The sequence below is a fragment of the Astatotilapia calliptera genome, chromosome 3, assembly GCF_964374335.1.
Source record: "Astatotilapia calliptera chromosome 3, fAstCal68.1, whole genome shotgun sequence".
NCBI classification, from domain to species: domain Eukaryota; kingdom Metazoa; phylum Chordata; class Actinopteri; order Cichliformes; family Cichlidae; genus Astatotilapia; species Astatotilapia calliptera.
In genome coordinates, this window is record NC_137424.1 from 83184089 (window position 1) to 83209120 (window position 25032).

General features: G+C 40.3%; 1 protein-coding gene across 1 annotated transcript in view; it reads right to left on the reverse strand.

Annotated features, from left to right (window-relative positions):
• LOC113029864 (protein NLRC3-like) overlaps nucleotides 1-25032 on the reverse strand; it is a 42288-nt gene that overhangs the window by 11256 nt on the left and 6000 nt on the right. The window contains exons 3-6 of the mRNA XM_080299535.1: nucleotides 9784-11575; nucleotides 6509-6682; nucleotides 6095-6268; nucleotides 5726-5899 (exon numbers count right to left, since the gene is read on the reverse strand). Coding sequence (XP_080155661.1) covers nucleotides 5726-5899; nucleotides 6095-6268; nucleotides 6509-6682; nucleotides 9784-11575 — 2314 coding nt within the window. The remainder of the gene's footprint in view (nucleotides 1-5725; nucleotides 5900-6094; nucleotides 6269-6508; nucleotides 6683-9783; nucleotides 11576-25032) is intronic.

Sequence of the window (25032 nt, forward strand, 5' to 3'; positions counted from 1 at the left end):
CAACACTGCACACACACGCACACAGACTCAGAAAGTTAAACCAGTATCAATTTAAACATTAGACCACAGAGATAATTTGACTCTGTAAAGTAAGAACATTTACAAAGTGATGTTTTTTTTTTTTTCAAAACTTCAATATTTTTAAGTGTGGACAGTCTCAAACATGAGGAACTGTTAACAGGGTTGATTTTATTTGATGTGAATGCGATTTTTGCCTGGCATTATTTGAAACTAACCATTTTTATGGTCTTATGTGAGGATCATTCCTTATGAAATGAGTCAAGGCTGAGAAACGTTCCCACACGAACAGCCTTAAATCAGCTACAATATCACATATGAAGAAGCCATGCAAGAAGCCTTTATACTACTATTTGTTCCTTCTTACAGACTCTGAAGCTGTAGAGTTAGTTAAATGTAAATATGCCCCCTTTTTAATTCACAGTAAATATTATCAGACAATCACCCAGGGCTCCAAATTTCCGAGTGTTAGAAAATGACTGTAATACACACAGAATTATGGCTAGAAGACAAATGTAGATAAAAGGAGATCTTTTATATTTAACTTGTTTTGAGGAGTCCCTATATGATGATATAAACCAAGAAAGTTTGCAAAAATAACACTATTTTAATTTTTTTTAGTAAAATATGAGAAAATAGAAATAAAATATGAGAAAATAGAAACAAAACACAGACTTAACAATGTGGTGTATGCTGTACAGTGCAGCGAGGAATGCTCAGACCTCTACATTGGAGAGACCAAACAGCCACTTCACAAGCGCATGGCACAACATAGAAGAGCCACCTCCACAGGACAAGACTCAGCAGTCCATCTGCATCTAAAGGTCAAAGGTCACTCTTTCGAGGATGCCAATGTTCACATTTTGGACAGAGAGGACAGATGGTTTGAAAGAGGAGTGAAAGAAGCATCTATGTCCACTGTGAGCGACCATCTTTGAACAGAGGCGGGGCTTACGACACCAACTCTCTGCCATCTATAATCCAGTTTTGAGATCCCTTCCCAGACGCCTTAACGCCCACTCATATCCTGGGCCATCTGACCTCAGGAATTCGCATGATAAGGTGGGACCAGGTTTCACAATGAACACACCCGAAACTCTGGCTGATTGGGACCCACGCCCAGTTTCCCACCTTGGCTCAGGCGATTAGAGGATCATCAGGGGGAGGGCGTTTCTCCAAAACATGTGTCCATCAGAATTATGGACAGTCATGTATAATAAGTAGACTTGTTCAGATTTGTCCAACACTTTTGTCTGTCAGTGTTTTACAGAATATCATCAAAGAGTCATGATAGTGACCATTAGTGTCACTGTGGAGAGGCTTATTCCAGCATCACTGACTTCATGGTTCCAGTTTCCATCACTAAGGACTACATGTACTGATGCTGCTGTTAGCCATCTTAGCATGCTACCTCCAACAGGTGGTCAGTGGGAGAGCAGAAGATGATATCAGTGACATCCAAACAAGGAAGGAAGAGACTGTTGAAGGCAGCGAGCTGTGACTGCTGTGAACAGCACACTATTCTTTCCCTGTGTCAACATACATGAGGCTGTTTCAGCTGCTTAGTTATTCAGTGCAACACACCACGAACTCCTTTATACAACTAAGTATACTGAGAGCACACTGCTGTGGTTGCTGTGGGAACCATCCATATATTCAGCTGTTTGGGGCTGAGTCTGCTTCCTCATCCTTGGAAAAAACTCTTAAAGTTTGATGTGTTTTTGACTTGAATTGTGGGGATTATATCATTTCTATATTGTGTTTATTTTTATATCCTGTTATTAAGCTTTGAGCAGTGGCATTTGATTAAATATTTAGTCCATTTATTAAACATACAGTTTCAATCATGTTATTACACCTATGGGAAAATGTGCTTACAAAGGAGTTGGCCTTCTGTCTGGTAGGAGGTTACAAGCTTTATCTGGTGAGGTAAGAGGTGAGACAGAATGCAGTGAGGTCGTGACAGCTCGCTTGCGTACACAGACATTATATAGACACATTTCTAGGTTAGAGTTAAGACGTATTTTTCTTGTAACTGCATTTTGTGCCTGCATAAGCAACAGTTTTTTGTAGGATGTGCTTCTGATGTTCCAGAGATAAGTGAGAATAAGAAGATCTACAGGAAGCACCTGGCGTGGAGACGGAGAAAATGTCTTTTTGAGTGTGCGTCAAAGATTGTCAGCAGAAAAGCTGTGGTTACTGTAACTTATGCATGTTATGTATCTGCTTTGATACATGAGATATAAAAACATGACATATAAAAACATTTTAAGTATGCTTTTTGGGGGGATTTATGCTGAGGATTGTGACGGTGTATTTCCTCCACACGTGTGTTTAATAAAATCATTGTTTTGACACACTTGGACCTGTGGTCATTTGTCATTTCACGAATTCAGGACAGATGTGTGCCAAAATTGGCCTTTCTGTACAACGTCTGTTACGGCCTCTGGCCTCAGGTGGCCCCGCCCTCCTCTAGGTAAATCAATGTGTTCCAGGACTCGTGTGTGATTGGTTACTGGGAGACCCGTGCCAACCCTCTCTTATGCAGAATGAAGTGTGCCAGACCACACGGACGATTGGCTGCCCGGGGATCCCGTGATGCTCCAAGAGGCAATCAGTGGCTGATCGTGCCCACCTGTGGCTACAAAAGGCTGGAGGTCCTTCACTCAGTGGCTGCTGCTTAGGACTAAACATGCAGTTTGCCCTTCGTGCCTCCCTCGTCGATCTTTTGTTGAACTTGTTCATATTGCTGAACTTTGTCGAATCTTGGTGCATGCTTTAAACTTAGTCTGATTAGAGTTTTGAGCTGCTAGCTGGCTGTGGGTAGGATTTTGTGAAGCTGGCTTGCCTTAGTTAAAACCCTAGCTTTTATTTTGTGTGCGGCCAGCCTGCCTTAGTTACCCTTTAACTTTTACTCGTGACTGTTCTTTCTTTATGTAATAATTGTCTGCCCAGTGGTCTGTTGAACAGCCCTGTCGGTTTTCTGTTTAAAGTTTGTAATTAAAACCTTTTGCTTTACTCAGTTTTGTGTTGGGGGCTCGTGTATGTTACTCCCTCCCTGACGCCTAGCAGAGGGGGTCGTAACACGTCAACATATTAATTTATTAACAGTACTGTTATTTTTCACTGTTTCACTTTAGAAACATAAATCTTTACACAGACAGTGTTGGGGAGTAACGAAATACATTACATACATTACATATTTAAAATACAAAATATAAGTATCTATATTCAGTTACTGTTAGAGTTAAATTGTTAAATGTTTGTCATTTTTATGTTTACCATTTGTACAGTGTTTAACTCTGATGAAAGAAATTCCACTGTCCTTCCCCCCAGATTCTCGAGGTTCTGGTGGGGGGGTGAAATGTTTTATTGCAGATACATCTTATCTGGAAGATCTGCTTCTTTTGATGTAAGCTTCCTGGGTTTACGACCCTTTGGTCAGCAGGAGGTCTGACACACACACACACACACACACACACACACACACACACACACACACACACACACACACACACACACATTCTCACATAACACACACACACACACATACACACTCTTACAGAAGTTCACACATATACATACAAATGCCTTGTCTTAGGACCATGTGGGCGTGGCTTTGTTCTGACGTGTTTTGTGTGAATTGTGTCTCAATAAAAGGCAGCAGGAGGAGGTCAGATCTGGGGGTCATTTTCGTGGTGGACACAGACGAGGCCTCCCTTGCTCAAATAATCGATCGATCGACTGTCTTGTTTTCTTCATGATGAATAAGTCTCTAGAATTAGCGGGGCTTGTGGAAACACAGACCCAACAGTTACTGTTTAAAAAGGTGGTATTCAGAATACAGTTACTTTGTTGAAATAAATGGATTACACAGTGATCTTTTCCTGTTTCATATGTTAGGCTATGTCCTCTCTATTTTTGGTTATTTTATTTTTAGATACCACACACACACACACACACACACACACACACACCCGCTCCATGTTCTTCCTGGTTCTTCCTGCTCTGTTTTTCAGTATGTGATAGAAATATGGCAGCATTAGACAGCATCACTTTCTCTGGGACCTAATCCCTGCCTCTCTGAAAGCTGTTTATATAATTACCCATTCTCTCTAAAAGATGGGATGAGGGAGCCCTGTGCCTCTGTGCATGAAAAAGTCTGCATGCGTGTGACAGAGTGAATGAGAGTCAGGCGGGTAACTTGGCTTAAACAGATGAGTTAAGTATATGGAATCAAACAAAAAGACAATCAGCACTGGGACCAAAGTTAATGGTATTTTGTACCACTGGGTATCTAAATTTAGTAATTCCACGCCAAAGCCCACTGATCAATGACCATGAGTACCATTCACAGAGAGTTGGGGAATGGCTGCTTTAACAGCACTGTAAGATGGCGAAGGATGTACCAAAAAGTCAAAGGAGCTTGCAAAGAAAAGCGTCTGGACTTCTTTAAATTGCTTGAAGACGTTTCACCTCTCATCCGAGAAGCTTCTTCAGTTCTAAGGTCAAATGGTGGAGAGTCCCAGATTTGAACCTAGTGGGAGTGACCCCCCACAGAGGGACAAAAGGACCCCCTGATGATCCTCTAATTGCCTGAGCCAAGGTGTGGAACTGGGTGTGGGTCCCAATCAGCCAGGGAGAGGAGGTGAAAGGTGAAACGTCTTCAAGCAACTTAAAGAAGTCCATACGCTTTTCTTTGCAAGCTCCTTTGACTACGATGACCTGGATGACTGAGAACCTTCACAGACAGATGTACCAAAAAGGTGTTTGACTTTACTGAGAAGGCTTGCAGTTCCTGTGGCTGTGATCAGCTCCACTAGCGGGATTTGTCTCGGTGTGACAGCAAAATTCAACCCTTTAGCAAGGATGTTTTTCTCTGTTTGGGTGAACTGTCTGTCAGACAGATTCTTCACCCACTTGTCCACATCCTCGGTATCACATCCTTCTCTCTTCTAGCCACTGAGGACACTCTCCGTATTTTGCGGTGGTTTCCGACGTACAAGAAGTAAGTCAAACTTCCTTTGTTGCCTGGTCTTAGACTTCTTGTGCTGTGCTAGACGAGCCTTCTCAGTAAAGTCAAACACCTTTTTGGTACATCTTTCGCCATCTTACAATGCTGTGATTGCAGCCATTCCCCAACTCTGAATGGTGCTGATGGCCATTGATCAGTGGGCTTTGATCAGTGGGTTTTGGTCAGTGGTTGTTGATCAATGGTAATGAGAATTTGCATAATTAAGATTAAGGAACTGACCTCCCAGCCCATTGTTTCTGCAGTGAGCTGGTTTCAGTCATTATGCAAATGTACTGTTTATAAGATTGAAACCTGCAGCCAGCTGAGACTGAAGAAGTCACTTGGATGAGTGATGAAAAGTGGCCACTTGTTTGTCAAAGGCAATAAATAAAAGAACACAGCTGTGAATTATAATAAAGACTTGAATACATCAAAGTGCAGTAATCAAAGCAATGTGGAACATGTTTTGAGCTCAAGAGGTTGTGAAGGGTGAAGGCAACAGTGGTCCCAGTGGTAATTGCAGCACTCAGGCAGAGACCCCTAAACTGGGTGTGTGGCTCCAGCAGGTTCCTGATAATTCCATTTGTGAGGATAATATGAAGTGACAGTTCAGCTGAAAGTTCTATTAATAAGTCAATCAATAATATAATTCACATTTTAAATGATCATATGTGGAAAAGTTTGAATCCTGACCTGAGAGTTTCCACTGCACACTGTGAACTCTTTAGTCCAGCAGACAGAAGCTTCACTCCTGAATCCTGCAGGTCAGAGTTACTCAGGTCCAGGTCTCTCAGACTAGAGGACTGGGAGCTGAGAACTGAGGACAAAGCTTCACAGCTTGTCTCTGAGAGATTACAACCAGTCAGTCTAAAAAAATAAAAGACAAACTATAAAACAAATACTCATGTAAAGTTTGTTATTATATTACTACATTACATGTGGCATCTTTTTTTATTTTTAAAGGAAACCTTAATATTCTAAGACACAACATCATATGGATGAACATGGACAAAATCTTTAATTGGTTCGTTTTAAAGAAAATAAAATGACATTTGATCTGACCTCAGAGCATTCAGTTTACAGTTTAAACTTTGTACTCCAGCAGACAGAAGCTTTACTCCTGAATCCTGCAGGTTTTTGATGGTCAGGTCCAGCTCTGTCAGACTAGAGGACCCAGAGCTGAGAACTGAGGACAGAGCTTCACAGATTTTCTCTGAGATTTCACAGATGTTGAGTCTGAAAATAAAAACATTAAGAAAGACTGCTGTTAAAGTGTAATCAAGGTGTAATAACTAATCCTGTTTGTTTTGTGCTGAGTAGGTTAGTAAAACTTCACTTTAACATAGAAATGAATAAAAATTGTACAAAACAACAATAAATGGTAAAGTTTACCTTTACTGGCTAAATTTTCTCACTTGATAAAAACAAAAAACAAACATATAAACAAACAAAAGAGAATACAAATTCTGATCTGACCTCAGGATATTCAGTTTGGCGTGTGGACTCTCCACTGCAGCAGACAGAAGCTTTACAGCTGAATCATTGAGGCTGTTGGTACTCAGGTCCAGCTCTCTCAGACTACAGGACTGGGAGCTGATGACTGACAACAAATCTTTACAGCTTTTCTCTGAGAGGTTACAGCTGCTCAGCCTGCAAAAAACAACAAGAACGAGAACAACAAAACAATATCTATTATCAAATATAATCACTTTATATGTTGAACCTAGGTAATCAAATGAGCACAAATGAGTACACTACAATGCAAAATTAAATTAAAAAAATGTTCAAGAACTTAAGTCTAACAGAAGAAAAATATTTCATTTTAAACACAATTATACCAGTGTATCTAAATGGAAACCAGAGAAGAGCGGGTAGATTTAGTGACACTAGTTCAGTGTCTGCTGGCTCAGGCCTGTGAGTACTACAGTACTACAGTTACTACAGTACTAAACTTACTACAGTACTGTTGGTCACTTTATTAATTCTAATATCTGTGATTACAGTAAATGTTTTTTTTTCCATTTTTTATTTTTTAATCCTTTATTTATCCAGGTAAAAAATCTCATTGAGATTAAAAATCTCATTTCCAAGAGAGACCTGGCATCATGGCAACAAAAGTCACATACCACATAGGTATATAACATTTAAAACAAATACAATATCCCATACAAACATGTGTAAAATATACAATAACAGATCAAATACAAAAAGAGTACATTAAAAACAATCACACTGAGTAAAAGAGCTGTTCTCTCGTTCCTTTAAGACAGACTTAAACTCTCCCAAGGTAACCAATTCTGATAATTTCAGTTCCTTCTGCAGATTATTCCAGGAAGCAGGGGCAGCGTATTTAAAAGCCCTTTTCCCCCATTCTGTTCTGATTTTTGGGACAATCAATTGTATGATTTTGTTCGAACGAAGGTTGTATTGGTTGTGGTTTTTACACATATAAACACATAAATAAGATGGAACCAGCCCAAGGAGAGATTTATAGATAAAAATCAACCAATGGGAGAGTCTATGAATATGCAAAGATGGACATTTAGCAGCAGCATACAGAGAACAATGATGTACACGACTTCCATAGCCAGTAATAAAACGTAAAGCACAATGGTACACAGTATCCAACCTCTTTAGGTAGTGGGCAGGTGCATTCATAAAAAGCAGGTCACCATAATCCAATAAAGGTAAAAAGGTTCAACGAATCAAATGTTTTCTCACTTGGAGGGAGAAACAGGATTGGTTTCTAAAAAAGTAACCTAGTTTTAGTTTTAACTTCGACACAAGCCTTTGAATGTGAGTCTTAAATGACAAATTCTGATCTATAATGATCCCTAGATACTTGTAAGATGTGACCATTTCAATTTCAGATCCTTGAATTGTTTTAATCTTAGGAGACGTAGCTAACAACTCTTTGCCATTTGAGAATAACATAAACTTGGATTTCTCTGGATTTAACACCAACTTAAGTTGAGTTAAATGGGACTGAACGACATCAAAGGCAGACTGCAGAAATTGCAGGGTTTGTGCTACTGAAGGGGATGAACAATAAATAATTGTATCATCTGCATAAAGATGAAATGCTGCATTTGACAAATTATCACAAAGGTTGTTTATGTAAAGAGAAAATAGCAATGGTCCTAATATGGAGCCCTGCGGAACTCCTTTGGATACTGGGAGAAAAGAGGAAGAAGACCCAGCAGCATGGACACACTGTTTTCTTGCTGACAAGTAATTTGAAAACCAACTTACAGCATTTACAGATAGACCAATATTGTTTAGTCTATTTAATAAAATAGCATGGTCAACTGTATCAAAAGCCTTTGACAAGTCAAGAAAAAGAGCCGCACAGTAATTTTTGCAGTCCATTGAATCAACAATGTCATTAACCACTTTAATAGCAGCAGTTATTGTGCTGTGTTGTTTTCTGAATCCTGACTGATGTTGGGAAAGAACTGAATTTTTGTCCAAAAAATCTTTCAGTTGTTCACTAATGAACTTTTCTAGAACTTTTGCTAGAACACACAATTTAGATATGGGCCTGTAATTATTAACATCTGAAGGATCACCTCCTTTCAGCAAAGGGAGAACATAGGCAGATTTCCATATTACAGGGATCTCACTGTTCGAGAGGCTAAGATTAAAAATGTAAGTTATTGGTTCTGCTATAAAAATGTGGTTGTAAATAATTGCTCACATGATGGACTTGGTGCAGACTCTTGTTTTTTTTTTTTTTTTTTGTCAAAAACAAGCTGCCTTTTAAAGTCCTGCCCTCCCTAAATACCAACGTGTTTTCGATTGGACAATTTCAGTTACTGACAAGAAACAGGACATTGACGGCAATTTTAATTATGATGCCCAAGGTTTTTCCTCTATACTGGATATAATCAGGACAGCCATAGCAGAGAATTATATAAAAAAATGAGTGTGTACTTAAGGTGAGACAGAAACCAGAACTTGGATTATAAACATCAAGAAAAGATACAATCTTGTAACTGGTGGCAGATTTCTTTTCTCGTGCATTAATCACATATTTTAATCATATCTCTTTAGTTTAGCAAGATGACTCCTGACACCAGTTGTATGCATGTAGAATGTTTTCACAATTGGGCCTTAGGTTTTATTGCATCTTCACAGACGGTCCACTTGAGACTTGAAGATCTCCAGACATCCTGCTCTTAATGAGGTGATGGGTGGTCGTAACTTTTGTTCGAGTAGGAGGGGGTAAAGAATGAGCTGGACTGAAGGTATAGAGATTTATGATATGCTATGGAATGTTCTTTGTTTAAGAGTGTTTGGCAGATATAAAATATTTCAGGGTGGTGTGCCTCCTCAGAAAAATGTTTGGTGTTTGATCTGAACGTTCTCTCCACTGCAGTGTTTTTCATATTTCTTTCTTTTAATAAACCTCACTTCAAAAGACACGCTTAGCTGGTAGTTGCAGTTTTATTTAAGAGTTTCCACAACATAACTGAGGTATATGGTTTAGAAAAAAAGAACTAAGTGAGCAAGCTGAGGATAATGAACCCATAAGAGGGGCTGAAGGATCAGAGCCCATAGTCTTATAGGCTGGGTCTGGATTGTCCTTTGATAAGAGCTACAGACAAAAATCTCTCAGAAATGCTGACCGGCTGGACTGAAACATTAAAGGTATCATAGTTGACCAAGTGAGTGATGATCATTTAATTCCCTATTTTTATGTATTTTTAAGTGTTCTCTGAACTGATCATGCCTGATTTAATATTACTTACAGAGCCTTGTTGGAGGCTTTGACCACTGGCAGCAGCCTCAGAAGAGCCTCCTCTGAAGCAGAGTATTTCTTCAGGTCAAACACATCCAGCTCTTTTTCTGATGACAGTAAGATGAAGACCAGAGCTGACCACTGAGCAGGAGACAGTTTATCTGTGGAGAGACTTCCTGATCTCAGGGACTGTTGGATCTCCTCTACTAGAGAACGATCATTCAGTTCATTCAGACAGTGGAACAGATTGATGCTTTTCTCTGCAGACAGATTCTCACTGAGCTTCTTCTTGATGTACTGGACTGTTTCCTTATTGGTCTGTGAGTTACTTCCTGTCTTTGTCAGCAGACCTTGTAGAAAATTGTGATTGCTGTTTAGTGAAAGACCTAGAAGGAAGCGGAGGAACAAGTCCAGGTGTCCATTTGGACTCTGTAAGGCCTTGTTCACAGCACTCTGGTAGAAGTGTTTCTCTGCAGGTTCTCTTGTTTCAGAGTTCTTGGAGGTTGTTTGTTGTTCTTCTACCAGATTAACTCCAGAGTTGATGAAGGTCAGATGGACATGAAGAGCAGCCAGAAACTCCTGAACACTCAGATGGATGAAGCAGAACACCTTGTCCTGGTACAGTCCTCTCTCCTCTTTAAAGATCTGTGTGAACACTCCTGAGTACACTGAAGCTGCTCTGATATCGATGCCACACTCTGTCAGGTCTGATTCATAGAAGATCAGGTTTCCTTTCTGCAGCTGATCAAAAGCCAGTTTTCCCAGAGACTCCATCATCTTCCTGCTCTCTGGACTCCAGTGTGGATCTGTCTCAGCTCCTCCATCATACTTTATCTTCTTTCTTTTGGCCTGAATCACCAGGAAGTGAATGTATAACTCAGTTAGAGTCATGGGAAGCACTCCTTTTCTGATTTCCAGCTCATCCTCCAGAACAGTAGCAGTGATCCAGCAGAAGACTGGGATGTGGCACATGATGTGGAGGCTTCGAGCTTTCTTGATGTGGGAGATGATCCTACTGGCCTGCTCCTCATCTCTGAATCTCTTCCTGAAGTACTCCTCCTTCTGTGGGTCAGTGAACCCTCTGACCTCTGTCACCATGAAAGCACAGTCAGGAGGGATCTGATTGGCTGCTGCAGGTCGTGTGGTTATCCAGAGGCGAGCAGAGGGAAGCAGTTTCCCCCTGATGAGGTTTATCAGCAGCGCATCCACTGAGGAGGACTTTTTAGGATCAGTTAGGATTGTAGTTTTGTGGAAGTCCAGAGGAAGTCGACACTCATCCAGACCATCAAAGATGAACACAACCTGGAAGTCTTCAAAGCTGCAGATTCCTGCTTCTTTGGTTTCAGTAAAGAAGTGATGAACAAGTCCCACCAAGCTGAACTTTTCCTCTTTCAGCACATTCAGCTCTCTGAAAGTGAATGGAAATATGAACTGGATGTCCTGGTTGGCTTTGTCTTCAGCCCAGTCCAGGCTGTATTTCTGTGTTAAGACCGTTTTCCCAATGCCAGCCACTCCCATTGTCAGCACTGTTCTGATTGGTTCATCTCTTCCAGGTGAGGCCTTAAAGATGTCTTCTTGTCTGATTGTTGTTTCTGGTCTGTCTGGTTTCCTGGATGCTGTTTCAATCTGTCTGACCTCATGTTCATTATTGACCTCTGCAGTCCCTCCCTCTGTGATGTAGAGCTCTGTGTAGATCTGATTCAGAAGGGTTGGGTTTCCTGCTTTAGCGATGCCCTCAAACACACACTGGAACTTCTTCTTCAGTTCTAACTTGAAGTTAATCTGACACTTCTCAAGAGCCTCTGAAATAATAAACAAAAGCGGTTAACATGTCAGTATCAATGCCTGGGCAGAAACAGTCAAAACATTACCTGACCAAAAGGGTCCCTACATAGAAGCTACAGATAAAGTGTATCCACAGCCTTTCACTTATTTCACATTTTGTCATCCATTCTTTCAAAATGTGGTAAATTCACTTCTCAGGTCAATTTTTAAAAAAATAAAATACCACATAATGACAATGTAAGACACGCATGCTTGGAATTCTTGTTAATGTATTAAAAACTAATAAAATGTTGGCATACATAATAATTCATAGTCTCGCCGCAATTCTTTGTGGAAGTACATCTGGCAGCAATTACAGCTGCAAGTCTTTTTGATTATAATGCTTAAAGCTTGGTAAACCTAATTTTACGCAGTTTCTTTCATTCTTCTTTGAAGAACTGGGTCGGTGTCACACTCTTGAAACACCCGTAGCTAGTCAGGCCCCTGTAGTTAGGGAACAAGGTACCATAGGGCCCACTTGCTCTCCCTCAGCGGAATGTGCCGAGCAGCCAGGGAAACAGGCTGGCTGGCTGGGTGACGGTGAGGAGGAAGCATAGTCCTAAACAGAAGCCCCAGGTACACCACCAACCCGTTCATGTGTCTAACCGTTTTTCCCCACTCGGCGACACACCCGCCGGGGGTCAAACTCTGGTAATTGGTGATTCTGTTCTCAGACATGTGAAGCTAGAGACACCGGCAACCATAGTCAATTGTCTTCCAGGGTCCAGAGCAGGCGACATTGAAGGAAATTTAAAACTGCTGGCTAAGGGTAAACGTAAATTCAGTAAAATCATAATTCACGTCGGCAGTAATGACACCCGGTTACGCCAATCGGAGGTCACTAAAATCAATATTGAATCGGTGTGCAACTTTGCTAAAACAATGTGGGACTCTGTAGTTTTCTCTGGTCCCCTCCCCAATCAGACCAGGAGTGACATGTTTAGCATGTTCTCCTTAAATTGCTGGCTGTCTGAGTGGTGTCCCAGAAACGATGTGGGCTTCATAGATAATTGGCAAACCTTCTGGAGGAAACCTGGTCTTGTTAGGAGAGACGGCATCCATCCCACTTTGATGGAGCAGCTCTCATTTCTAGAAATATGGACAAATTTATTAAACCCCCCAAAATATGACTATCCAGAGTTGGGACCAGGAAGCAGAGTTGTAGTCTTACACGCCTCTCTGCAGCTTCTCTCCTCCTGCTACCCCCCCAAAAACCCATCTCCATAGAAACTGTGTCAGCTTCCAAAAAGACAAAAAACAAACTAAAAACCAGCAACAAACAACTTAAACATAAACAATTACAAAGAAAGAACAATACAGTATCCACATCTGAACCAAAGAGTAAAACAGTGAAATGTGGATTATTAAATATTAGGTCTCTCTCCTCCAAGTCTCTGTTAGTACATGACTTAATAATTGATCAACAAATCAAAAAACACAAAAGCTAATCTTCTTTGTTATCATCTATCATCCACCTGGGCCTTACACAGAGTTTCTGTCTGATTTGTGAGTTTTTATCTGATTTAGTGCTCAGCTCACATAAAATAATTATTGTGGGTGATTTTAACATTCATTTAGTGTCACAGTCAGTAAAAGCAGACTACAGTGGGATGCAAAAGTTTGGGCGACCCTGTTAATAGTCATTATTTTCCTGTATCAATCGTTGGTTGTTATGATAAGAAATGTCAGGTAAATATATCATATAGGAGACACACACAGTGATATTTGAGAAGTGAAATGAAGTTTATTGGATTTACAGAAAGTGTGCAATAATTGTTTAAACAAAATCAGGCAGGTGCATAAATTTGGGCGCTGTTGCCATTTTAATGATTCCAAAACCTGTAGAACTAATTATTGGAACTCAAATTGGCTCGGTAAGCTCAGTGACCCCTGACCTACATACACAAGTGAATCCAATAATGAGAAAGAGTATTTAAGGGGGTCAACTGTAAGTGTCCCTCCTCTTTTAATTTTCTCTGAAGAGTAGCAACATGGCGGTCTCAAAACAACTCTCAAATGACCTGAAGACAAAGATTGTTCACCATCATGGTATAGGGGAAGGATACAGAAAGCTGTCTCAGAGATTTAAGCCGTCTGTTTCCACAGTTAGGAACATATTGAGAAAGTGGATGACCACAGGCTCAGTTCAAGTAAAGGCTCGAAGTGGCAGCCAAGACGCGGTTTGTGATACATGCGGCAAGACAGTGAGGTGTTGTGGCAACACCACTAACCTCATCAAAGACCTCACTGTAAATCATATCACAGAATATGACGAGCATATATTGAGAAAAAACTGAAGGGAGGAGCGGAGAGGGACAGGTGCTGCTAGGGCGAGACAGATGTCTCTCGCCGAGTCCTTTAGTGCTTCAGCCAGGCAACATGTTCCAATGGCACAACTTCAGTTTTCTTTTATTTCTATATGATAATTCTGCATTATTAAGTGATAAGAACAAGTAATCTTTTATCTTTTATCAGAGACTTGTGATTGCTGGCTCTCCTTAGTTAATCCTTAGCTTTTATTTGTGCCTTTTCTTTTTTTTTGTGTATTAATTGTTTGCCCGGTGGTCTGTTGAACAGCACAGATGGTTTTCAGTTTAACATTTGCAATAAAACCCCTTATTTACTCTGATTTTGTGAGAGGGCTTGTGTATGTTTCTCCCCACCTGTCACCTAGCAGAGGGGGTCGTAACACACACTGGGATCCATAACACACTCCTTTATAGACGTCTTTTTATTAGATAGGGTTACGACATAAATATATATTCTTAGTTCTTATTTTCTGATTAGATTGTTTTGTGTATTTTAATAATAAAGGCCTTTATAAATCCAGACCCAGATGTGAGAAAGAACTAGGTCAGAGGGTTAAAGGTCACCTAGCAACAGAGGCTTCAGTAAAGGGAACTTAAGAAACAGGAAGTTTAGTGCAGAGCTGCAGAGTCATATTAGTAAAATACAGGAAACCAGACAGAAAAAGCAGAACTAAGTAACACACACATTAGTCAGACCAGAAGGAGTTGTTTTGATCGAAACTGTGTGTGTCTGTGTGTGACCTATAGCAGAACTATATATACGTATTTTAGCTTGCAATGCTTTTAGAACTGTGGGTGCGTGCTCGTGTCTACAGTTCTCTGTTTCCAGAAATGTACAATAAAAATGATTTTCTGAGCTTCACCACTGTGAGTTGGAAGTCTTTCTCTCTCGCTAAAAGAATCAAAAGAACCGAAATTTAATAATTGGTGCCTTGACCCGTATTCTTTTACGGCTGAGAGGACAAATTTGGCTTAAGGTGCGATCAGAATTGAGGCGAACAGGAGACCTGTCTAAAAAGATTTAAAGGTAGGCAGAGCCTGTTCAAAAAAAAAAAAAAGCAAATTGTGCAGATTGGATGAATTCTAAATTATCTGGTCACCAAGTTAATGATCCTTACCGTTAAATTGGCTCAGTAGTGGTGAAATTAAAGTAAATTATAAAATCTGTTAAGTATGACATGTCCATGGTGATTTTCGGTAATGTGTGATAAATAAAAAGTAAAGTCTAGGGAATATTTGATGAAAACTTATTGTTGTTAATGCTGGGGTGAATTTTAAAGTTGATGTGACGTGTGCTTAAAGTTGATGTGTTATGTGTGTCAATAAACTGGCGCTTAGAGTCCACAGTGGTGCTTCTAAAGTTATTTAAATTAATCTAAGACTGGAGTTGAACTCCAGGGGTGCAAAAGGTTCGGGGTTGGTTCCCACACTTCACTGCAGACGCGCGTTAGAGACCTGCGGCAACAGGAGAACCCGGGTGATTCCCGTGACCACTGAGGTCGGTCGTTAATAATCAGTGGTCAAGTACCACTTTTGTTGCACCGATTGAACGACAAAGTGGGGCTTGGGTGTGACCATTTCAACGCGGGTGACCGGTAAAGCTTTAAGTAAAGCTTCAGGCACCAGTAGGATACTGAAACGCTGGTTAAGTGGAGCTTTTGGTCAAGCTGCGGGGAGCGCTTTTAAATAGGGCCTAGAAATTTGACCGCTATTGATGATGGCGTTGTTTGACCAGCAAGATGGGCGGACCTGGGCCTTAGAGGCTTTTAAAGTAGTCGAAAAGGTAGGAACGCTGGTACCAGGGAAGACGATGTGATGTTGAGTAATGGAAATGTTGAATACTGAGTAATGGAAATGGAAATAATGTATCTTGGCATTTGGTGTCTTTATAAATGTGTGAATGTATAAATGAAGTGTAAAATTGTCTTTGGATGAATGATCAAAAGTGTATATTGTTTTGAAAGTCTAATAGAGAAAAGTGTAGCGTGTCTTTGAGAAGATCTGTTCAATGAGAGAGTGAATTGTGCTAAAATGCCATTGAAAGAATTGTGAATGTGTGTGGAAAAACTGTTAATTGGGCTGAAGATTTGTGCCAAAAGAGCTCTGCTAAGCACCCTGAGGATTTTGATGTATTTTTTCCCTGTGTTAATACTGTCCATATTTATATAGCGCTGCAGAACTGTGCCCCCCCAGCATGTTTGCACTGAGGAGGAGATGCTCTGTAACTCATTGTACAACCGTATAGGGACAATAAAGCATTCTATTCTATTCTATTCTATATGTGCTACCCATTAAAGGGGGTGAAGAAACCAGGAGTAAAGTTTTGGAAGCGGAAACGGGTTAACTCTATAGAGGCTGTTTCCAAAGAGTGACAAAAGTAATGTAGGACCTTTTACCAGAAAAAGCTAATTATATCTTTTTTTTTAGTTCACAGTAGTTATTGAGGCAGTCACTTAATTATGTTAGCTAATACAATTAGTTAAAAAGGGGGTATGTTACGAAATAAATATATATTTTTAGTGCTTATTTTCTGATTATATTGTTTTATGTATTTTAATAAGAGAGGCCTTTAGAAACCAAGCTCAGACGAGACAAAAACTAGGTCAGAGGGTGACAGGTTGCCCTGGCAACAGACTTTAGAGATGGGAAGTTTAGTGCAGAGCTGCACAGGAAATCAGACACAAAAAAGAAAGAGGAACTAACTGAGTGTGTGTGTGACGTGCTGCAGAAATATAACCATGCTGGGTGCTACTGCATTCAGACCTGAGCTTGTGTCTGCGTGTGCTCGGTCTCCATTTCCGGAAATGTAAAATAAAGATTATTTTTTGAGCTTCGACCACTCTGAGGCCAGTCTGTTTCTGCCACCAAAAGAATTCAAAAGAACTGAATTTAATAAGAGCAAATTGATGCCAATTAAATGTGGTAATCTTAATTACTCAATCGACTTCCCTTCAAAATAACTTCAGAAAAATTGTCACATTTGGGGATCGAGGTTACTAAGTCACACAAGTCATTATATGAAGCTAATTTTGTGAGAACTTTGGATACATTTAAAAATGAGGTTGAATTTTGGAATTCACTCGCACTTTCCTTGATAGTCAGGGTGAATGCTATTGAAATTATCTGCCTCCCCCATCTCCTATATCTTTTTCAAAATATCCCTGTGTATCTGAAAGCTACATTCTTTCAGAAATTGGACTCAGTCCTTCTCCCTTTTATCTGGAATTACAAGAGCCACAGGATAAAAAAGGCACCCCTTTGTAAAGAGAAAATGTATAGTGGCATAGCATTACCAGACTTTAAAAACTACTACTTCACAGCTAATATGCAATAATAATAATAATAATAATAATAATAATAATAATAATAATAATGATAATAATACATTTTATTTGAAAGCACCTTTCAGAACACTCAAGGACACTGTACAAGGTAGAATAATAAAAGCAACATAAAAGCAAACAGTTTACACAATCATAAAAGCATAAAACATAAAACAAATTTAAAATAGCAGAGTGGAGAGGTAATGTGGGATAAGCTATTTTGAACAAGTGAGTTTTGAGTTGGGACTTAAAGAGAGAGAAGCAAAAGATATTTCTTAAATCAGGAGGTCGGGAATTCCAGAGTTGAGGAGCAGAGCAGCTGAAAGCCCTGCATGGTGGCAAGACGGTGGGAGGGGACGGAGAGTGAAAGGGAAGAAGTAGATCTGAGACAACGAGATGGGGCGGTGATCTGAACCAGATCAGAGGGATATGGAGCGAGATGATGAATAGCCTTCAATATGTACAAGAGTATTTTGAAATTGATATGGTATTTGACCGGGAGCCAATGAAGCTGCTGCAGGACAGGAGTGATCAAGAAATGGATAGGCTCAACACAACAGGAACTCAGCGTAACTGGCAGTCCACAAATATAATCAAACAGTATATAAGTGACTATGGCCTTTGCGATGCATGGCACTCCCTTCACCCCACCAGTAAGGAATATTCTTTCTTCTCACATGTTCATCACTCCTGCTCTCGTCTGGATTATTCTTTGGTCAGCAGCTCACTGCTGAGTAACATTACAGACACTGAGATTCATCCTATAGCTGTCAGCGATCATGCTTCTGTATCTGTAACACTAATACATAAGAAGAACGCTACACCAAGTAAAAACTGGAGATTCAATACATCGCCACTCAAAGATGAAGACTTTATTAAATATTTTAAAAAGGAATGGACTTCATATTTAGACTTTAATGACACTCCCGGAATATCTGCGTCTGTTCTATGGGAAGCAGGAAAAGCTGTGATGAGAGGTAAAATAATTTCTTTCTCATCACACAAAAAGAAAGAAGAAAACAAAAATATTCAGGAATTAGAAAAAAACATCAAATCACTAGAAGAAGCCTACGCGTCCCACCAAGATCAAGAAAGAATGAACAAAATATGCAAAACAAAACTAGAATTAGATAAAATTATTAATAAAAAAACACAATTCCTAGTACAAAGACTTCGTTTGCAGAATTTTGAACACAGTAACAAATCAGGTCGATTTCTAGCTAACCAGCTAAAAATAAATAAAGAAAAAACAACTATATGTGCTGCTAAAGATTTATCGGGGAACACAATATATGATCCTGGAAGAATAAACAACATTTTTAGGGATTTCTATGAAACTTTATCTTCACCACAAATAAACCCATCTAAAAATGAAATTGATCTGTTACTTGACAACGTAACTCTTCCAAAATTACTAGACAGTCAAGCAACTGAATTGGATTCGCCACTGACGCCAAGTGAACTCCAGGAAGCCCTGATAAGTATGCCCAATAATAAGGCTCCAGGTCCAGACGGCTTCCCTGCAGAATTCTACAAAGAATTCTGGACAATTTTGGCACCAGTATTCCACAGCATGTTGCAGGAAATCGAGGAAAAGGGCAGACTACCACCAAATATGAACTCTGCCAACATTAGTCTCCTGCTAAAACCAGGCAAAGACCCTTTATTTCCCTCAAGCTATCGTCCAATTTCTCTTTTAAATGTAGACCTTAAAATAATCTGCAAAGCTCTCTCAAAGAGATTAGAGAAAATGACCCCCCTCTTAATTCATCCTGACCAAACTGGTTTCATAAAAGGTCGGCACTCCTCAACAAACACTCGTAGATTACTTAATTTAATAGACTACTCATACAATAAAAACGTTGAAACCATAATATTATCTCTAGATGCAGAAAAAGCATTTGACAGAGTTAACTGGAAATTTTTATTCGCAACTTTACACAAATTTGGTTTTGGAAACTCTTTCATAAACTGGATAAGAATATTATACAATTCCCCAACAGCTCGTATCAGAACAAATGACCAGACATCCTCCAGCTTCTGTCTCCTGAGGGGCACCAGACAGGGATGCCCACTCTCCCCTTCACTTTTTGCAATTTTTATCGAACCTCTAGCAGCAGCATTTAGACAGGCTACAACAATTAAGGGCATAAAATGTAAGAACATAGAACATAAAATCAGTCTCTATGCGGATGATGTGTTGCTTTTTCTGCAAAACACACAAACCAACCTCTCTGAGGTAATTACTTTAATAAACTGGTTTTCAAGAGTTTCAGATTATTCAATTAACTGGCCAAAATCTACAGTTCTCCCCATTAACTGCTCCTTCCATAATTCTTCCTCTGCTACACTACAATCTGGAAATATTAAATATTTAGGTATTAATGTTTCTCCCAAGCTTTCAGACTTAACTAAATTAAACCACATCCCACTTCTAAAGAAAGTAGAAGGCGATCTGACTAGATGGAAATCTTTACCCATATCACTCATGGGAAGGGTCGCCACTATAAAAATGATGATCTTGCCAAAAATAAATTACTTATTTTTGATGATCCCTAACAAACCATCACAAGATTGGTTCAGATCTCTGGATTCATATATTTCCAAATTCCTTTGGAAAAATAAACCCCCGCGTATCAGCTTAAAAACGCTACAAAGAACCAAGGATAGAGGAGGATTAGATCTGCCTAATTTTCACCAATACTTCTTAGCCAACAGGCTTCAGTTCATCTCAGAATGGTCAAAACATACCTTCCTAGATGAGCCCTGGCTAGATGTTGAACAGGCACTATGCAAGGATCTAGAGATTTCAGACCTACCATTTATTAGCTCAAACATCAAAAGACATGAATGCTTTAAAAGTATCAACATCAGCTTTTCTCTAACAGCATGGTGGGAGTTTCTAAAAATAACGGAGTCTTCATTAATCCCATGAAAACGTACTCCTATCTGGAATAACCCTGACGTACTGTATTACAAAACAATAATATGATTAATTTCCAAGAATGGAGTTGTAAAGGAATTAAATACTTAGAACATATATTGGAGGGAACAGAACTGATCCCATTTGACAGACTAGTTGCACAATATGGGATCAACAAGAAAAGATTTTTAGAATATCAACAAATTAAATCCATAGTAAAAAAGAAATTTAACCTCAGTCAAGTTGAATTACAAACACCACTAAGTGCGGCACATTTCCTTACTCTTAAATCCCCCAAATTACTATCTAAAATATACAGAACACTTTCTAAATTAGATGAATCAATATCCCTTCCTATTGCAAAGTGGGAAGCAGATTTATCAGTCAGCTTAGACCAAAACTTCTGGTCTCAGGTTTGCTTAAAAACCTTTAAATTGATTAAAAATCCCAGTCTGCAATTAATACAATACAAAATACTACATAGAGTGCACTATACAGGTCATCGGATGTTCAAGATGGGCTTTACATCCTCCAACAACTGCTCACACTGTCAAGGCAATACACCAGACTACTACATCCACGCTCTTTGGTTCTGTCCACCAGTGCAAAAGTTTTGGCGCGAGATATGTGAAGACTTATCAAAGTGTCTGAAATGTAACATTCCAACTTCCCCCTTAGTGTGTTTGTTGGGCAGCTTAGATAATGTCACTTCAGAAAAGAATATCGCCCATATGGTTTTCACTGCCCTATGCATAGCCAAGAAAACAGTCCTCATGAACTGGAAAAATAAAAATAATCTTAATTCTAACCAATATAGAAATTATCTATTAGATTACATTAGTCTTGATACAGCCTCTGCCACCACATTAGATCAATTGCTCTGGGCTCCTTTGATCAGCTCCATCACCTAGTGGGGGTGGGGGGTCATAGTTTGGTCCCGCCTTCAATGTTGTGATTGGTGTGGGGGTAGGGACAGGCTTAGGGCGTCGGGGGGTTCCCCGGAGGCATCTTCCTTGGGGGGCTCAACCCGGGGTAGCGGTCATGTCCGGTTGGGGGCTCTTTTCTGACCATTTCCTCGTGGCTGCGTGCAGCGGGGCTAGGCGAGGGTCTGTGCTGACGGACGTGGGTTACTGACCTGGTAGCCTGTTTGCCCCTGGGTGGGTCCGGGATGGGCGTGAGGTTCTGGGGGCGCTCCGTCTCTGGGCTGGGGCCCTGGCCGGGCCTCGGATCCTGGTTTGTGTGTTGCCGGGGTTGTGGGCGGGTGGGTGCATGGGGGCCCATCCCTGGCGCAGGGTGCCGCCGGTGTGTCGAGCCACCTGGGGGGCTCTTCAACTGGTGGGGGAGATTGTCACACCTTGCAGGAGCTTTCCTCTCCTCAGGAACTCTCTGCAGGAGGGGGAGATACAGGAGAGGTGGAGGAAGATCTCAGCCTGGGCGTCTATTGTCTCATGTAATCTGGAAGATGAGTGGATGGGGGGGTGGGTGCAGTTTTCTCTGTGGTGGGGTTGGGTGGACTGTCCCGGGCTCTGTGGGGCCGGGGGGCGCTGCTGTGCTGGTCCCCTGGTCTGGATGGGCCTGGGCCCCCTTTCCCTGGCGGGTCGCGGAGTATGGGAGTGCCTACTGGGGTCAGCGGGGGAGCTGGCCCCAGGGAGGGGTCACCTGCCTCTCCCTTCCTTCCCTCCCCATCTCCAGCTGCCTCCCTCTTCCCGCTCCACCACAACCACCCACACATGCAGGGCCTTTGAGTAGGGGTATGTCACCAGGGTGCAGAGGAGGCTACCCCCCTCTGTCCCCTTCTGGCTGCCTCTGCCTCAATTTTATTGAGGCAGAGGCAGCCAGCAGAGTCAGCAGGCACGCCAGTGCAGCCCCCTCTAGCTTCTGCTCGGTGGCTACTGGGCGACCCCTCGTCTGGGGATCTCCTCAGCTCTTCCCAGGAGGGTGGCACGGATGCCCCTCCAGTGGTCCTCTTTGGGCTCTCGCACTCTGGGGCCTCTGGATATCTGGAGCCTGGATCTCCTCCATGCTTGCTGCATGCCCTGGAGGACGGGGCTATGGCCCTCTACACCCTCTAGCAGACCGTGTTCATAGACATAAATTACACCTTTCCTTGCTGCTACTTCAAAGCACGTTGTGCGCTGTCTGTCCTGGGTGCTGCACAACAACATTCAATATTTAGTATTTACTGCTGTTTACGCTTAGCTAGATTAATGCGATGGTGTTTGGTATGTTTTTTTGCTTGTTTTCTGTTTTTCTCTCAACAGGTGATCCAGGAGATTTTTTTTTCTTTATCTTTTTAAGTGCCCTTTCTCACTGTCCCTCTTCCCTTCTGTTTTTCTTTTCCTTCATCTTTCTTTCTCCCTTTCCTATCCCCCAGTCATGTTTGTCCCGTCTGTAACATCTGAAAATAAAATAAAATAAATAATAACAACAAAGGTCGATCAAATGGACTAATACGGCAAGGCCATGATGATCCATTTTGCAAAGTAAATCCACTGGGTATCCCTGTTGGTCTTCAGACAGCAATTCTGACGGCTAAAGAACCAAATGGGACAGGCAAAAATAAAAAAATAAAATAAAATAAATAAAATACAGAAAGCTGAAAGCAATTGAACATGTACTCATTCTTCTCTTTGTTTTTTTAACATCAGTCTTCCTTTTTCCATATATAATGATGATTTCATTTATTAGGGTAAGAAAAGCAACCATACCTGTGTTAAAAATAATAGAATGTAATGTTCTGTTCAGCATTTTATTAAAATTTCCTATCAAAATTGCTTAATAAACATTTATTTTGTTTATTTGTATTTTATTAGTATTTTCCTTAAATGTGTTAAATATATATTTTCTCATCTAAATGTCCACTGAGCTGTGAGCCAGGGGGCGGTAATGCGCCTTAATATTGGTTGCCAATCAAGAAGAAGAAGAAGCTGTGAGCCAGGAGGGAGGGGGTGAGTGAGTGATTCGTTCGCTCGCTCTTTGATTCAGCACAGGAGGGAGGGGGTTAGTGAGTCCTGAGTGATTCATTCGCTCTATGATTCAGCACAGGAGGGAGGGGGTGAGTAGCTCAAATGTGCCTTTGACTGAGCTAGAAACTTGCTTCTCTCTCTTTCTGTGTGTGTGTGTGTGTGTGTGTGTGTGTGTGTGTGTGTGTGTGTGTGTGTGTGTGTGTGTGTGTGTGACACAGAGAGAGAGAGAGAGAGAGAGAGAGAGAGAGAGAGAGAGAGAGAAAACCTTTTAATGGGATGATCTCATTGTAAGATTCAAATTCAATATATTTAGACTGGTTGACTGAATTGGATCTTGTGTGTCTCTCTGTGCATGTGTGTTTCCATATGTGTCCATATTTGTGATTGTGCGGCTGTTATAGATTTTTTTGCTGATTTTTTTCATTTAACAAGTATATTTGAGGGACCCTCAGCATGTTCAGCATTTTTTCAGCTGTCCATTTTGTTTTTCCCATTTTTCTGTTTAACTTATTACTATTGTGCTAAATCATACTATTTCTGCTTTTTATAGGATTTGTGCTAAAACATAGTATTTCTACTAAATGTAGTATTTATGCTTAATCATAGTATTTCTGCTTTTTATAGGATTTGTGCCTAATATAGTTTTTCTGCTAAATTATAGTATTTCTGCCATTTTATATCATTTGTGCTAAAACATAGTATTAATTTAAAATTACAATATTCATAGTTCATCACAGTGTCTCTGGTAAATCACAGTATTTCTGCTATGTTGTACTATTTTTCTAAATCATAATGTTTCCATAATGTTTAAGTATTTTTGGCTAAATATATTCTTTCTGTTATCTTATACTATTTCTCCTAAATTCTTGTATTTTTGAGAAGTTATCATGCTTCTGGTAAGTTACAATATTTCTGCTAAGTTCTGCTATGCTATTATATTTCTGCCAAGTTTTATGTTTCCTCTAAGATATTGCAGTTATGCTAAGTTATTACATTTTAGCAAAGTTCCTCAGTTCCTTCTGCAAAGTTTCTGCAACTTTTCAGCTTTTTCAGCTAGTTTTTGCATACAGCTTCAGCTTTAAAGCATCCACACTGCATTTTCGCAGGAAATGCAAATTTTTCTAGTTATCATATCTCGTCCACCTGGGCCTTACACAGAGTTTCTGTCTGATTTCTCAGACTTTATATCTAATTTAGTTCTGAGCTCAGATAAAGTAATTATTGTGGGTGATTTTAACATCCATGTAGATGCTAAAAATGACAGCCTCAACATGGCATTTAATCTGTTATTAGACTCAATTGGTTTCTCTCAAAACGTAAAAGAACCCACCCACCACTTTAATCACACTCTAGATCTTGTTTTAACATATGGCATCGAACCTGAACATTTAACAGTGTTTCCTGAAAACCCTCTCCTGTCTGATCATTTCCTGATAACATTTACATTTACAATAATTGATTACACAGCGGTGGAGAGTAGACTTTATCAAAGTAGATGTCTTTCTGAAAGCGCTGTAACTAAGTTTAAGAATATAATCCACCCACTGTTATCACCTTCAATGCCCTGTACCAACACAGAGCAGAGCAGCTATCTGAACGCTACCCCAACAGAGGTCGATTATCTTGTTAATAATTTCACCTCCTCACTACGTACGACTCTGGATACTGTAGCTCCTGTGAAAACTAAGGCCTCAAATCAGAAGTACCTGACTCCGTGGTATAATTCTCAAACACGTACCCTAAAGCAGATGACTCGTAATCTGGAGAGGAAATGGCGTGTCACAAATTTAGAGGATCATCATTTAGCCTGGAGAAATAGTTTGCTGATTTATAAGAAAGCCCTCCGCAAAGCCAGAACATCTTACTATTCATCACTGATTGAAGTAAATAAGAACAACCCCAGGTTTCTCTTCA